We start from the raw sequence: 16,683 nt of genomic DNA, 5'->3' as shown, positions 1-16,683 counted from the left end.
TTTGGCTTCAGCTTGCTACTAAGGACTGGCTCCTTTTGTTGAAAGGGTTTTCTGCTTTGACAGTCATTTTTTCTTGTGGCTTCAGATTTTATTGGAATGACTGATAATGAACTAATTTTAGTTAATGTAGCAAAGACTACAGTCTAAACTAGAAGTTCACTTAGAAAGGTCTCTTGTTTTAAAAAGTTGTATTGAATGAATCAAGACAAAAGTTCTGTATGGCAAATTGAAAAGAAAAAGGGAGATAAAGGTTATTTATGTGGAAAAGGCTGGAATTAGGTTGGAAAGGTGAAAAAATTGTCAGGGAACAGTGATTCAGTGGATGAATCAGTTTTTAAACTTCTTTCTCCACTCCCAAATATCTGTAAGAGTATTAGCTGATGAGTGTTAAGGGTTATATTACCAACCTCACGCATCCTTTTAAGCAGTTCTTAAGTCTGCAGAATTGACAGCAATCTTGGCATATTTATTTGGCTACTGTACTTTGCAATCTTACTGTGTATTGTTTTTCAAAAGAAGGATAGAAAACAAATTTCCACAAACTTTCATAATATTTATATAGCTGGAGAGATGCTGATGTTCTGCTTTACTTCAAGATTGGTATGAAATAGAATTACTGACTTTCATTTTTTCAGAGCTTTAGGCATTCTTTTGATTCATCTGAAATGTTTGTTCATTCAAAATAAGGGATTTGTAGGATGTTGGGTGAAAGATGTGAGAAAATCTTAATAAAGAAAGATTTATTCCATGTCAGAAGCATTACATTATGTCTCTGTAGGCATTTATAGTGGATAACTCACTAGTAGCTATTTGAATAATTTAAGAAAACCAGTGTAAGCAGAAAACTGCCATGGCAATCTACTCTGGTATATATACCAGTAGTGGTATATAAGAAATTTGATCCTAATTTAGTCCATGCACAAATTGCATATGCAGCTGAGATTTAGTAACCTGAATGTATGTTTCGAGGCATAACTGAATGTATTTAGATGCTTGACTGTTCCAGCAGAGTTTATTTATACCTTTGGAGATAAATTCATTTAGAAAGAAGCGTGGCTGAACTGGAACATATTGTTTAAACCTTTAACTTTCAAGCGATGTGTGGATAAATACTGTTTATTGAAAGGTTTCCTTTATTTAAAATTATTTTGTGTCTGTTATGGTTGAATTGACAGGCTGTGATCCTGCCCTTAGTGAAAAAGGGAATGTTAATAGCAATGTCTGTTCCTTCAAGCAGCAATTGACTGCACTGTCAGAGGGCACTCTTTATCTGGTCTCCAGCTGTCTTGTACTGTCTTGTACTTTAGCTGTGTTTTTAATCTAGGATATCTGGAAAGAGCAAAATGTTATAAGGAAACTGTAGTACAGATAAGTTACTTGAAAAAGGATAATTCATTAGGTGAAATTGCTGAAATACTCAACGTGGTCCTTAAATGGCTCTTGGGGATCACTGGGCAAGGAGATTGGACAGGCTGTCTTGTTTAGAGCCCCTCTAAAGCTTTTCTTGTGTTTTTTTAAAGTCCAGGGATTGTTACCTGTTTGTGAACTGTAGCCCTAAGCGTAAAGTTCAGTCAGGTGTACTGACTTGGGATTCTCTTTGATGCTGTTGGAAGAAAGAGTAAGAAAGCAATGGCAGTGATCACTTGAGCTGCAGCAATGCTAGAATTTCCTTTACATTTTGATTTGTATTTAATGGACACTTCACTGGAAACTTGCATAAGCCTTCCTTCAGGCAAGATTCATTTTAAGAAGAGTTGTGTTGACTCAAGAAAGACTTTTGACGCACATCAGGATTAAGACCATGTACAAGTGATAAGCATTTATTAGACATTTTCTGATAGTCCATTCCTGTCAAATGAGAATCAACATGAGATCGAAGTCCGGAAGTAAAGAAGCATCTGCTGGTGCAGTGGCAAAACACAAAAGATAAAGGTGCTTGTACTTCTAACTCTTAAGACCTTTAACAGATAATACAATTGTAGACTGACTTAGTTGAAGGGGAGCTCTGGAAGTCATCTGATCTAACTTCCTGCTCAAAGCTGTTCAGTCTAGGTTTGAATACCTCCAAGAACAGTCTCCCTCTGAGCAGCTGCCCCTGTGTTTGACCAGACCATCCTTATGGTGATGCCTAGTTGGAATTTCCTTTGCATCTCATCCTGTGTCATGAGTAGCTCAGCTATTTGTGTGAGCAACATGAGTATTTTTCAATGCCATGAAAGAAAGGGGAAATGTTAATTCACTGAAATTGCTCCAATGTAGAAAGTGTTGTTAGAACGATGTCATGTTCAAGTATTCTTGTACATGAATCTGTCAAATTTTGAGAGGCTTTACATAAAAATATCCACTGGAGCTGCTTGCAAATTCTTCACTGAAACTGGCAAATGACACAGTGGGATTATTGTAGGAAAGTGGCTTCGTCTCCCTGCCTTTTTTAAAAAATTACTTGGCTTGTTTTGGATGTATGAAGTTTAGATAATGCTGTGTAGGAACCCAGAGTGCCGAGAATATTTCTCTGCCTGTTTTTAAGGGTTCTTACCCCCCTGAACAACACTGTTTTAGCCTCAAACCTTGGAAAAAATTACCAATGGTCAGACAAGAACTAGAAAATACAGTGGTGTGAATTAGGTGATAGACTACTGTGTAAGATTGTCACAGGGTGAAAAATTTAGAAGTTTTGGGCTTCTCTTTGTAAGAGTAAAAAATACCAAAATGGAGGATTGTTGTTATTCTCTAAACCTTCTTCTCCTTCTTCTACTACTCCATGTTCTGCAGTAAAAGTAGTTTGGAATGATTGGATAGAGAATTCCGCAGTTCCTGCCCATGTTACTGAATAATTGGTAGGAAAGTGAAAATAATGTACGTTTTTAGTAACTATTGGTTAAAATATCTTTAAAAGGCTGTGTAAATCTTGATAGAGAGGCCTCATTCCTGCTTTTCTGTGCTCTATGCTGTACCTGGGTCATGCTAGTGGCTCTGTTCTTCTGATAAGACTTAATAAACAACTATCTGCAAGCATTGAAACTCAAGGAAAAGTCTTGGTTTATCTTTGAAACTCCTTGCAAGGACTTTCAGCAAATTCTCTCCCATCTGGAGGGACTTGATTTACGGCATGGTACAGTGTCAGTTGGTGCCCCGTGCTCGGCCTCATCGGAGCGAAGCAACCCAGATTTTGTTGCTTGTAAGCTTTCTTTCTTTCTTCTTTCTTTTATTTTTTTTTTAGTTCTTTGCAGAGCTGAACTTCCAGTACCTGATAGCCCCTGAAAGTTCCCGTGACTTACAAACCTGTTTAGGCAGTGTGGTGCTGTGATCACACTGACATTCCAGGTTAGAGCTAAAATACTGCAGTGCTGAAACAAAAGCCTAACTGAAAAATGCTCTTCTAAAGGTAGAGGAAGAAAAACTACTTCAGTCATCTTCTTTATTGAAGGCTGCTATAAGCTCCCTGGAGCTTTCTTTTCTCCAGGCTGTAAAACCCCAACTCTCTCAGTGTATCTTCATAAGGAGGGGTGCTCCAGCCCTCTGATCATCTTTGTGGCCCTTGTCTGGACTTGCTCCAGTAGGTCCATATCCTTCCTATGGGGGGGACCCCAGAGCTGAACACGGTACCCCAGATGAGCTCTCACAAGAACAGAGCAGAGGTGCAGAATGACCTCCGTCAGCCTACTGGGTGGGTGTGGATAGTCTGAGGAGTGTGCTGCTGTGCTGGCTTATGTTTCATTTGCTGGTTTCAGTCTGCCTGTGTGTACCCATGCTGTACTTGTATGGCAAACTCAGTATAGGTGCAATGCAGTACAAGGAGTTCTGATAGTTTTTGGTACTTTTCTACTTCTTCCCAGTCAATAACTCAGAGGCTCTTAAAGTAAGATTACAATTGAGTCTTTAGTCCAAAATTATAAAAATTATTATAAGTAATTATACAAGAAGCATTTATTTATTGTCTTTTTATAAGTACATAGTGAAATATACACATTTCTCTCTCTCTTATTGAAATATATATAATAATAGAATGACAGATTGGGACTTAACTAACATGTAAAATCATGTTTTTAGGACTGTTTTACAGAAAATGCAAGTTGGTTTCTAAGACAGAAGTTACCCATGACACCAGACTCTTCTGCCTAATGTTGCCTAAGGGCACACATCTCCATGTTCCCACTGGACAACATGTTTACCTCAAACAAATTATTGCAGGTAAGAAAAATTGAGAATGTAGTAATGGATATATTTACATAAATCCTTTTCATAGTGTTGGGAGAATGCCAAGTCCATGGCCGCTAATTCCCTGGTTGTTGTTAGCAAGTCTCTGCTTCCAGGATCACAGTAATGATGCTTAATAATGAACTGACTGGATTAATATTAACGAAAATCTAACTACTGAGATGACTGGCATTTACTGGTGACCTTATTGTCTCCGCCTTCAACTCTCCCTTTAAAACATTCTCTCTACCAAAGCAGTGTTGTTCATCTTTGAAGTGTGGGAAGCTTACTGTATGTGTGTGATGTTTCATTAGTCAGTTCCTTTTAATCTGCAGCTTTTTTGAAATGAGGAGGGTACTGTTGCAATTTTTTCTTCTTTTTTTTTTCTTCTGAGGGATTTATAGTAGTCATGGTAACACTGCTTTACACTCCAGTCGCGCAATATTAACTATAACGTGAGGTTATGAGAGGAATGTGTTTAGAAAAACGCATGTGCTTTTCTTCAGTGTGCTATTCAAAATTTTGTAAAAGGTGAACTCAAGAAAATGGAAGGTCAAAGAAATAGCCAGTTTATTATTTTAAAGGGTACTTCTTAAAATTTGCATATTAATAGTTATACTGGTCACTGTACTTGGATTGCACTATACATAGTAGAGACTTCTCAGAATTTTTAAAAATCCATTAATTAAGAATTGTTTTGACCTCCTCCTCCTCCCTGCCTCATTCTTTACTAGTGTCCGGCTCTTGAGATCTTTTTATCATACAACAGCTTTTTGAAATGATACTGCAAGAAAATACAATTGTGCAGTACTAAAAACCTGCTGTTTAAATTTAGAATAAATCAAGCTGTGGTACTTGAAAATCAATGAAAATGTTTAGATTTTCATATTCTTTGGGGATAACTGAAGATCTTCTCATCCTGTATCCTGAATCACTAAGTAGCATGGAAATAATGTACTCAAGTTTTTAATTGGAAGTAGAAGGCTTCCAATTCTGAAATAAAAACTGATGCAGTGGAAAGTAGTAAGTTGCACAGAAGCATGGGATGGTGTTATTTTTATGGTATATACAGGTTATTTATTTACTCTTCGTTTATTTTGGTATTTGTTTGTAGTATCTGGATGTAGAGTACTTCTCATGTTATTTGAGCTATCTTTCTGTCTACTTTCTAGGGACAGAGGTAGTAAAACCATACACACCTGTATTGCCTTTTTTGCCACTGGATTTCCAAGAACCACCTCGCCATAATGGTGTGCATATATATTTAATGATTAAAATTTATTCCCGTGGACTGTTCACACAGGCACTTGACCACCTACAAATTGGTAAATATGCATTGAGGGGTTTTGTATTTGTTTTTGCAGCAATTGCACCATCTTCAAAGATTCACTGTCTGAGTATTGTGATGTTCTTATTGTTTACCTACCCATACACCAAGACTTAAAACTTCTTTTAAACCTTATTCTCCATTCCCTGAATGTAAAGGCTTGTCCTCACTGTAACTAGGAGTTGCCCATTACAGACAGCTCTCCTGACTGATGTCTGTGAACTGTGTCACGCATTATAGTTGATGGCTTTGATGCCATATGCTCTGAGAACAACTTCTTGTACTTTTGCATAAAGAAAGGAGGTCTGGTTTATGGGACTTAGGGTGCACTTCCTTTTCCATTTCAGATACGGAGGTAGATTTTTAACGCTGACTTTGCAAATGTTTGTGTACTCATATTGTGTAAAATCCATCAAGACAAAACATTTTAATTATACATCTCTTCTTTTAACAAGAATGTTCCTTATGTGAAGTGTATAGTACCTTTCTGAAAGAAGCCCTAGTATTACAAAGATGAAGGCAATATGAAATGGCCTTTAAAAAATCAGAATGCTAATTAGCTTGTTTTCAGCAAATAATGTTTACCTTTTAATTTTTTTATTTTTTAAATAAAGGAGACTATATTTTTGTCAGCAATCCTGAAGGCAACTTCAAGAAGTCGCAAGTTCAAACTTCAGAAGACCTCATTTTATTGGCAGGAGGCACAGGCTTCACACCAATGGTTAAGCTGCTGAATTTTGCTCTGACTGAAGTTAGCTGTCTCAGGTATGTGGGCTTCTTTACACACAAGCCTCAGTGTTAATAAAACAATTAACAAATAAAATGGTATGAAAATATTTTTCTTGAACTTACACCAAAAACTGGCATGCTTTAGGGAAGAATCTGTCAGAAGCTTAGGCAACTTGCACATATTTGGTTACTGGCTACCATCAACATAATGGACCGATTTGCGTTTTGGAATTTAGTTGTGGTGCAAATGAGCTCACTGAGTAGAAACTTCGAGGAGGTTTTTTTTTTAACTAGCTTCACATTTGAGTGTCTTTTTTTAGTATAGCAATGTTACAATATAGATACCGGGTTTTGGACTGAGGAGAGCTGCAACTGTTTGCTTATAGCTTCTCTCTGATACATTAAAATAGTTAGCCTGTGGTTTTCACCTGCTACCCACCAGTAACACATTGTTACCAGATGAGTTCCAGTTTTCACAAAAGACTTGTATGTCACTTATGTAAGTACAGCATTAAATATTCAAGTGCATGAAAAGATGTGCATTCTGTACTCTGTAAAATCTACAGAAGAAAGCACTACTTGTGTTTGGTCAAGGGAATGGGTTTTTCTGTCCTTCAGAATTGTAGAATGAGTACTTCTGCTTTTGAAACAACAGAGGGAGATTAATTGTTCACTAATCTACATACTAGAGCTACAAAGGATGACATGTCCTGCAAAAGTTTGTTTCTTTAAAAAACCAAACAAACCCTAAATCCGGACACTATACCTATATTGTTCTATTTCAGCAGTTACATATAATCCTGTTCTGTGAGGAGAGAGACCGTACTGTTCGGCTCTTCCAAAATGTCCTGTATTGTCAGTAGAAAATAAAAAGTGGCTGACTGGCTTTGTGAATCCAAAGGATGAGTCGATCATCTGACAAAGAGCTTGGGAGCACATTTTTAGCTCTTTTCAGCACAATTTCTTATGGGAACTCAGTGTTAGTTCAGGGTGCAGCAGCATCTGTTTCCTTACTAGTCACAGTAAATTAATTTTTCCTTCTTGCTGTGGAGGCTGGTTGAATGACTTGAACTGAGACAGGTTCTATTTATACATAAACACTTTAAACCTTTGTTTTTCTGACTGTTCTAGGCAATTTAGTTTCTTGGCCTTATATTTGCTCTTTGACCCTCAGTTTATTTTTTGGGAAAGTACTACCAAAGTGTCTTTAATACATGTATGTTTATCTGTATGACATATGTGTGTGTATATGTATATGTATAAATACAATATATATATTATATATATATGTATATATGAACAATATAAATATAATTTGCATAGAATTATCTTACTTTGCAAAGTAACTGTTGCCATAAGCTTGGATTGCCCATGCTAAAACACAAATTGCAGAAAGCTGAAGAACAACCTGTACAATGACAGACTTGTCACCTTGTCTGGTGACAAAAAGCAACCTCTCTCTGGAGTGCTGGGTGAGTGCTGCTGAAGCTCTGGGGCTGCACTGTGAATGCTGGAGAATCTTCAGCTTCCCTGGGCAGCATTTTCTGTAATGAGCCTGGATAATTGGATTTTCATTCTTACTGTCTAGACAAAGTCTGCCTACTATCTTGTAAGTCTATTTGTTTCCTATTGTAAATGGGCAAAACAATTTGTTCTCTTCATAGCTGCACTATTCTTTTGTGCATCAAGTCATGATGCTCTTTCTTCAGCCTTGTTTCCTTTTACAGGCCAAATTGTATTTGGCCAAAGTATTAACTGTAAAAGAATATTGGTCCTCTATGCTTGCTTTTTAAGATGAGGTTTTTTTGCTCCTTTTACTGGTTGTGTATTACTGCAGTCAGGTAGGTACATTTCTTAAAAGACGACTGAAGCACAAAGGCACTAAACACTAGGTAGGGGGCTAATGGTCTTCTCAATATAGGATGCTTGTAGTCTATTCTTGAGTCTCCTTGATAGTTGTATCTTGCTTTGTCTCCAGCTTTTCATTCCTAAATAACCACTCTGTTCTCATATTCACTTTTAATATAGTATCCCACTTTCATCATTATTCTTGTTTGGAAGGTGATTTTTTAACTTGCTGTCTCCTTTTCTTCCTCTTTGTTAAAGTCCTTTGAGGGTCTCTAACTCCTCTTTCTGAACAGTTTTCATAAGACCGTTCATACCAGGTTTTTTTAGTTTATTAAAATCTACATCCTTTGAAGTAGCTTCCAGTATGTTAGATTCACTCTATTTCCTTCCAAAGGGCTGATGAAGCTTCTTATTTGTTATCTAAATTTTAGTCATCATTCTGTCAATCACCTTTTCTTTACTGGTGGGGACCATATCTAAATTTCCACTTCTTCATTTTAGCTGTGCTCTCCCTTATTTCCAGCAAAACTGCAACCAGTTCGTTCCAAGTTTGGAGTTTTCTCTTCTTTATAGTGCTAAGTACTGAGCAGAACTGCAGCAGATATATTTGTCTACCCCTGGGAGTACTAGTAAGGGTGTCTCAAAACGTTGTTCTCCAAATAACCAATTTCTACTTTTGTGCCCAGTGAACAAAATGCATGACTTTCCTATGCACTTTTTATTGACATTTCCCCCACCTGAATAACACTCGATGCTGTGGTGCACCATGGCACCATTGAGAGCACTAGGTTAGTGTAGTTGGCTTTATTTTCCGTGTTTTCAGAGAAGTGGCCTATGGGAAGCATGTAAAGATTCTGGCACATTCTAGCTTCTGAACGGGATGATTTTAGTGTTTAAAGATGTAGCATAGCTGATTTGGGGCTGTTTTGTCTATACCAGGCAAGTTTTCCAAAGCTTGTTCTGTGTGTCTCATTTTCACTTATAATGCATCTGGAAACAAACAAAAAATGTAATTAAAAGGTATCTGTATGATGCATTAAGTTCTGATTCTTTAACAGAAACTATCTGCAGTTAATTTTAATTGGTTTTTTCTTTTTTTTTTTTTTTTTTTAAGGACAGTGAAGCTGATCTTCTTCAACAAAACCGAGGATGACATACTTTGGAGAAACCAACTAGAGCAGTTAGCTCTTAAAGATGAAAGGTAATTTATTCTTGTGGAGAGCAACTTGTAACCTCTCTGTGTACAGAACAAGTCTTGGGGCTTAGATTAACAGTACGGCTTTGGCACCAGGGCAGATTCTGATTCTGTAAGCTCTTAGCTAACAATATAATGAGGGAGTGCAAGGAGATCCATTGGTCGCAGATGCATAGCAGAAGCTATGTTGTTATGGTCTGTAGGTGCCATGGGAAGCCAGGGATTTGACCTGACAGTGTTTAATAGATGGTTATTGGAGATGATATGTTAGATGAGATGGTTTTTAAAACAGAAGCTTTTTGATGCAGAAGAAAATTTGCCTTAGCCTTAACGATAGGAAGCACAGATACACAAAAAGGAGCACAGAAGAGAGAGAGGATAATGTACCCCAGGAGCAACATTCCAAATTTAGAGAAGTCTTACAAAAATCTTTTTGGTGTCACTGGTTATGAAAATGTTTATGTAGAAATTCAAAGTTTAATTAGGCTCATTACTTTAATTTTTTCCTTAATAATTGTTGCATTTTGCCCTCAATTACAATGTAATTGCAGATTAAAATGCAAGTAGTGCACATGTAATGTCAACTTAATTCAACAGGCCATAGTTCTGTCAGGAGACACAGGATTATCAGATTACCTTTTAATTTCAGTTACTGTGCTGTTATCACTAGATATATTGTCATTGCTCAGATTTTATGTGATAAAAATATGTTTTGTTTATGGTTAATTCTTAGTTGAATTCTTCCTCAGTAGAAACCGCTTGTTCCTTCACAGCATTGAAGTGAAAAATCAATACTATTTCATACCCTAGTGTTGTCTGGCACATTCAAAGCTTTGTAGTCTAGACACTGCGCAAATTTACAATAAAAGGCTTTTCTCTCTTTCAGTAGGAGCCTCAGATACAGAAGTGCTTGGTTTTTACTCAGTTACTATTCTGTTAGTGAGTTTTTGAAACCAACTGTACTATTTTCTCATTACTGAAATTGTTCTGACATTTTCATGAATTTGGCCAAGCATTCTTATATCACTACTTTTATATTGAGCTACACCAACATTTGTGTAAGTGAATAATGAAGCAGTAAAATCTGTGCTGAAGTATCATAATTGGTCCCAGATGGGGTTTTTTTGTAAGGTGAAATAGAAAGCTGGAATTTTTAACATTGAAAGATTTGGTTAAATAAATACACAATATTGGAGGTGATTTGACTGACTTGATGAGTAGGAATGACTAAATATCTGTGTGATCTGATACTGCAGTGGGGAGCTGAGCAGAACAGGAAGGTAATCATAGGAAACATCAGTGTCTTGGTCATTAGCATTTTGTGTAGCAGATTTCTAATCTGAGGTAATATTTATGAAATATTCTTCTGCTTACCAGGTTTGAGGTTCAATTCATTCTTTCACAACCAACAAAAGACTGGGTAGGTAAACAGGGGAAGATTTCTTCATCTCTTCTCTCTGAGTTGGTGAAAAGAAGCAGAAAAGACTCCAAAGTGCTTATCTGCATCTGTGGTCCATCACCTTTTACAGAACAAGGAGTACAGTGAGTATTTTAAATGATGAACTGGAAAGTGAGAAATTTTCTAAAATTTGATCACCTAATCAGCTGTAGTGTTTCTGATTTGGTAGTCTTTCAAAAATGGCCTTACGTTGTCTGCTTTACAAGAAAACTTCTAAAATTAAAACAAAAAAAAGGTTTATAAAAAAAACCACCTTGCACCATACTTGAGATGTATATTTATATTTATGTGTAGCTAAGTAATATCAGCAATATGTAAGTTGTTCTAGTAACTTGTCCAGAACTTTCTAAAAACAGTTCTTTAACTTTTTTTCCCAGGGTTTTAAATGCTGCTTTTAAGTTGATGGTCATAGAAAAGTTGGGATAATAGGAAATAAGCTTTCTTTGTTGGTGTTAGCTTGATAAATTAAGTTACAGAAGTTCAAAGTAGTTGTTCTATCACAAACATCTTTCTTAATTATTTTTTAAACTTAATGCATTTGTGCCTGTACCTAATATTTTCTTATTTTATATGCATGCTTAAAGATAAAGGCTTGTCTAAATTTCTCTTGCCCATCTTCAAAATATTGAACCAATATGACGTCATTTGCATTTCTGCACTCCTACTGAAGTCAAGGTGTATTGACCAATAATTACACCTCCTCTTGAGAAATCTGAAATAATTCAGATGATATCTGTATTTATTTTTTGAAATGGTTTTCATTACCCAAAAAGTTCATGTAGTATATCTGAGCTCCTGGGCATTGATTGTTTTCTAAATGCAGTGGTAAAGTTCATTGTGCATGTCTGAATAAAAACAAGGAAGTGGTGCTAAAGTTATGCTTCATCTGTGTCTGTGGTGGGTTTCGAGTTCCAAATATTAATATTACCAACTTGATTTCTGACTTTCAGATATCTGAAGGATCTTGGATACTCCCAAGAAGAGATACACGCTTTTACTGCATAAACCCATATGAGGATATCAATGTTTGTTTGTATAATTCAGTGTTATTTATTTATCTTCATGAATTTAAATAAGTGAGAAACAATTTTATAAGACTTGAAATGTCACTCTTGGTACCAAACTGTTTCTTGGAAGACATGTATCTTTGAAAAAAGTTTTATACTGTGTTTTATCTTCTTTTTGTAAATATTTTTGCTAATATTTAAGTCATCCAGGGTATTAATTTATTGTAGAGGCAAGCAAAAAAGTATAGTATACATTATGTCTGGTGTTTCATGTTGTTGGTTCATGAGAATTCTTAAATTTACGACAAGCTCTGATTAAGGTTTTGACTTGATAAGGCTTATTATTTCTTACTGTAAAAAGTCCTAAGAGCAATACTGTCTGAAATTAAATATTGCACTGTAACTCAGGTAATCGGTCATTGAAAAATTTCCCTTTTCATCTGATGTCTCTGTTTGACGTGCAAGTGATCCAAATACATTTTTGGCTTTGTAAACAAAGAGGAAAAGTACCTTTGGTAAAATATAAAATTTATATCAAATAAAAAAAATAATGATTTTACATTACTTCATGTATTTCTGCAATTTTTTTTTGTATTTTTAGTTAATAATGTTATAAAGAAAGGTTTCCATAAGCTTAGTACTCCAGCTGAGAACTCAAAATAGAGCCATGGAGTCTTGGTCTCCCACAAAACTTCTCATATGATCACATGACTGATGTCAAGCATCCCTTGTTATGACGCAATCTGAAGATAAAACAGCACATATAACAGGGTCAGGACCACAGAAATACCTAAAAATAGTTGACAGGTTGCACTAGTATTAAATATGGTTATTTCCATCAGTGTGGTTTTTTACTCCATTATTGGGAGTAATAATGTGTTATCATGAGGCAGTAATCTGCTGCCTAGTAGGATTTTGGAGGAAAAAGCAGTAAAGCAGCTACTCCTGTTCTAGATGTTGTCAGTAGTGTATGTAGGCGTTGTTTTGTGTGACATCTAGTACTGTTTATGTCTTCCTGTTGTGTTGAATGGATATTTCTTCCTCCTAAGAAGCAAGACTTGTAATTGTGCATTAATACATTCATGAAAAATGTCTTAATGATACCCTTTTAAAATTAGGTTAAAATTGCTATCTGACAGTGACTGGCTGTGCTTAACGTCATCTCTTCAGTGCTCCTCTTCAGTTTATTGGACTTGAAGTTAGAAAAGGATGTGGTTGTCAGTTGTTGCCCATAGGTCACAAGTTATTTCAGAAGATTGTAGTTGAGGAGAGTCATAATTTGGTACCTGTAGTGGAGTTTAGTGGAGGGACACTTTGCTTATCTCAGCAGAAAGTTCACTTTGGAGCTTTGAAGAGTTGCTTGTTTTCCCCAGGACTGGCTCTAAAAACTGTAGGCACTTTGAGGATTTTTTAGATGCAGTTTAGGATTAATTGTCATACTTCTAAAAGTCTCAGATTTCGTTTGGAGTTTTGAATAGATCTGTTATTACTCATAACAGATCTTTGTGTGAGTAGCTCAGCAACAAATGGTCATTTGACATTACTTCAAGTTGCTAATCTAGATGTGGTACAACTTGTTAAAAGTGCCTGAAGTGTATCTTTTAAGTTTTAGTTACATTGTACTAATACTTGAAAGACTTGTTGCAGGTTATAAATTTTGTACTACATTCCTAAAGTGATGGCCACCAGGCTGAGCATCTAAAATCAAGTGGAAATGTTTTTTGAAGGCAGCAGTGCTCATGGTCTGGCTGTTTGCATTAGGAATCATCCCAGCCTTAATGCAGCAGTTAAAATGGAGCTGCTGGCAGTCGGTTTTTTTCTTGTAATTAACCTTTATTGCTGGCAATGTGATCAAACAGGCACAGGACTTTTTGACTAGAAAGCAGCAGAAGGACCTGGGGATGCTCGTTGACAGTGGCTGAACATGATAGGTGGCCAAGAAGGCCAATGGCACCTGGGCTGTATCAGCAGTAGTGTGGCCAGCAGAACCAGGGCAGTGATTGTCCCCCTGTACTCAGCACTGATGAGGCTGCAGCTTGAGTCCTGTATCCAGTTTTGGGCCCCTTTACTATAAGAAAGACATTGAGGTGCTGGAATGAGTCCAGAAGAGGTTAACGAGGCTTGTGAAGGGTCTGGAGAGTGACTCATATGAGGAACAGCTGAGGAGGGAGCTGGGGTTGTTTAGCCTGGAGAGGAGGAGGCTCAGAGATTCTCACTCTACAACTGCCTGAAAGGAGGTTGTAACGAGGTGGGGGTCGTCCTCTTCTCCCAGGCAACCAGTGACATAATCTCAAGTAGCACCAGAGGAGCTTCTGGCTGGACATCATGAAGAATTTTTTCAAGGGTTGTCAGGTATTGGAATGGACTGCCCAAGGAGGTGGTGTAGTCACCATCCAATGGAATGTTCAAGAAACAACTCGGCATGGCACTTACTGCCATGGTTTAGTTGACAAGATGGTGATTGCTCAAAGGTTGGAGTTGATGGTCTTAGAGGTCTCTTCCACTCTAAATGATTCTGCGATTCTTGCAAGTTTTCCATGTTCATATGTTAGCTGGTGTTGATAAGGTATAGCACAAAGCAAATTGTGTGGCTTACAAAGGAAGCAAGAGAAACAAAGTACTTAAAATATTCACTTGAGTGCTTCTAGTAACATTCCTTCAATACAGTGTTCTGTGGTTAGATGAATATCAACATGTTTTACACACAAAACAATTATCTCTGCCCATATAAGCACTACCTTATAGCCTTTTTTTTCCTTTGTAGGATGATATTGAAAGTACCATGGCTACTTTTGTCAAGTTGAGATACTTTCCCATTCTTTCATCTTTTGCATTATTATGCGTTTAAAAGTTATGGGGCCAGGGGTGAAATGGCAGAAAAAAAATCATAAAGTTTTAAACACCTTACATTTAGTGGTTTTTCTGTCTATTTGATCTCCTCAGAGCAGGATTTAGGTTGAAAACGAGTTGTCTAAAATGACCTGCCTATGGCAGAGCTACATTTCCAAGCTCCTTTTGTAATCACTAGAATTCAAATCAGCACAGCCTGTGCAGGTCTGAGAGTTGGTTCAGCTGTGCTGGAAATGGGATTCAGGGTGCCCAGGGCCATTTGAGATGTTCAGTGGCAAGCCAGACCTATCAACAGCATCTCTTTTTCTTTGTCTGTTTGTTTTTCCTTCAGTTTATGCCTGTCAGACAGTATTTTCTATATCTGAAGCCCAGTTCACTGCTTAAATCTGTCTCAATAACTAGGTCTTTGATCACTAATGATGTAAAGTAATAGCGCTATGAAAGCAGGTTTAGGTTTCTTGGTGTCTTTTTTTTTTTAAACTGTCTTCAGGTTTTTCCTGTATATGGTTATTAAAAAATATATATCTGCACTCCTAAAGAATTAATACTTTTATGATTTTCCGGATCTTACTTTAAATGGTCCTATTAAAATAGCTGTTTTCACAGCAAGAAGCTGTTTCAGCAGCAAGAAAAAGCTTACTTCATTTTGTATTCTACAGATACTTAAATCTACTTGGAGCAGGTTTTTCTAGGCTAGCCTGGAGGAATTTGGATTGACAAAACCCCAAACTCTCTGTACCACAGCACTTTCAACTTCTTGAGCAGATATTATAAATATTAAAGTTGCCAATCACTGAGGGGAAAAACCTCTTATTTTTACAGAGCTGTCCTACAGTATGTGAACACTCTACTCAGAGTCCAAATTTACTTAGTTCTTCTTCAGAGTAAATATTCTGTGGCTCTCTCTACAGTCCTATGAGTATGCAATACAAATTCTCTTAGTTAATTGCCTGCCTTTCATTCTTTGATTTTCCTGTTACTGGATAAATTTCTTATTTTCCCCAGCTGAAGTTTCAGGGCAGGCCTGCGTGCTTAGTTCCCATGGAAACAGATTACTGTCTTCACACAAACTGGACATGCTAAGTTGCTGTGGCAACACAGGTAAAAAATTCTAGTAGGTGTAGAAAAGTGTCAAGTCCGTGCTGGCTGCTAAGCCTGAGCATCTGGTGTCTGCCAGGAGCTGCTGCTGGATGTCCCAGAAGGGAGTGAGGAGCTCCCTAGGATGCAGATGATGGTCTTAAACCTTAAAGTGGCAGAATGTTCCTCCCAACTTGCATATCTTTCTGCATTTAACCATGAGAAATGCACTTGCCTTGTGTGTTCTCTAGCTTCCCAAGGAATTTATTGACTCTGTTATTGATGATTGGGCATGTAGAGGTCAAAAAGGAATGTCTGGGTTTTGTCACCAACTTGCAAATGCTTCTAACTGAAATGTACCTGCTGGCAATCCTGTCTGTATTTGCATCTGTAGGTAGAAAACATGATCCTGTTGGAAATATTTTCTCCTATTTGAAATAAGGAATCTGTTTAAAATGCAGTGGGATAAGGTAAGGAAGATCTACTTATTGTGGATTTAAAAGCAAATAAAACAAGAAGTTTGAATCAACTTGCAAAAGATACAAAGGTATTTACCTGGCAGAAAATGGAGGGGTGGGAAAGCACTTGAGATTATGTGATAGAGGAGTAAGTGACTTCATGCTACTCGAATTGACTAGACTGTTAGTCCTACAAGAGAAGCTTTTACCAATGTCTATAAAGACAGATATGTTAGTTAAAGCACAGTATGACAGGACCTTTCTTCTCACTTAAGTTAGAAGTGGGGCCTGGCTCATTCCCAGTAAAGAGGAAGAAAGTTGCTAAACCACTCGAGCAGCTCAGGATGGAAGAAGGGGGTCACCTTGCTTCCCTTTTGGTCTTGTTGATCTCGGCTTTGAGCTGTGTCCCTCTTGATGAAATGAAGGTCAGTGCAGAACACAAAGTAAAATTTTGAGCATCAGCTCCATAAAAGATGAAGAGGAGACAAACCGTTTTAGGGAAGAGTCATCTGCTTCAGTTAAAGTTGTGAAAACTG

At 37.1% G+C, this 16,683-nt stretch overlaps 1 protein-coding gene across 2 annotated transcripts in view; it reads left to right on the top strand.

The window, feature by feature from the left end:
- The window catches only part of LOC104692613 (cytochrome b5 reductase 4), a 32,522-nt gene extending 20,518 nt beyond the window's left edge, over positions 1 to 12,004 (top strand). For both annotated transcript variants that reach the window (XM_039569076.1, XM_010404713.4), the window contains exons 11-16: positions 4,051 to 4,191; positions 5,370 to 5,522; positions 6,139 to 6,289; positions 9,216 to 9,302; positions 10,674 to 10,838; positions 11,706 to 12,004. In XM_039569076.1, the coding sequence (XP_039425010.1) occupies positions 4,051 to 4,191; positions 5,370 to 5,522; positions 6,139 to 6,289; positions 9,216 to 9,302; positions 10,674 to 10,838; positions 11,706 to 11,760 (752 nt within the window). In that variant the 3' untranslated portion in view covers positions 11,761 to 12,004. The remainder of the gene's footprint in view (positions 1 to 4,050; positions 4,192 to 5,369; positions 5,523 to 6,138; positions 6,290 to 9,215; positions 9,303 to 10,673; positions 10,839 to 11,705) is intronic.
- Positions 12,005 to 16,683: the final 4,679 nt, after the last annotated feature.

Source organism: Corvus cornix, chromosome 3 (genome assembly GCF_000738735.6).
Source record: "Corvus cornix cornix isolate S_Up_H32 chromosome 3, ASM73873v5, whole genome shotgun sequence".
Taxonomy (NCBI): domain Eukaryota; kingdom Metazoa; phylum Chordata; class Aves; order Passeriformes; family Corvidae; genus Corvus; species Corvus cornix.
This window is presented reverse-complemented; position numbering and strand designations above follow the sequence as displayed.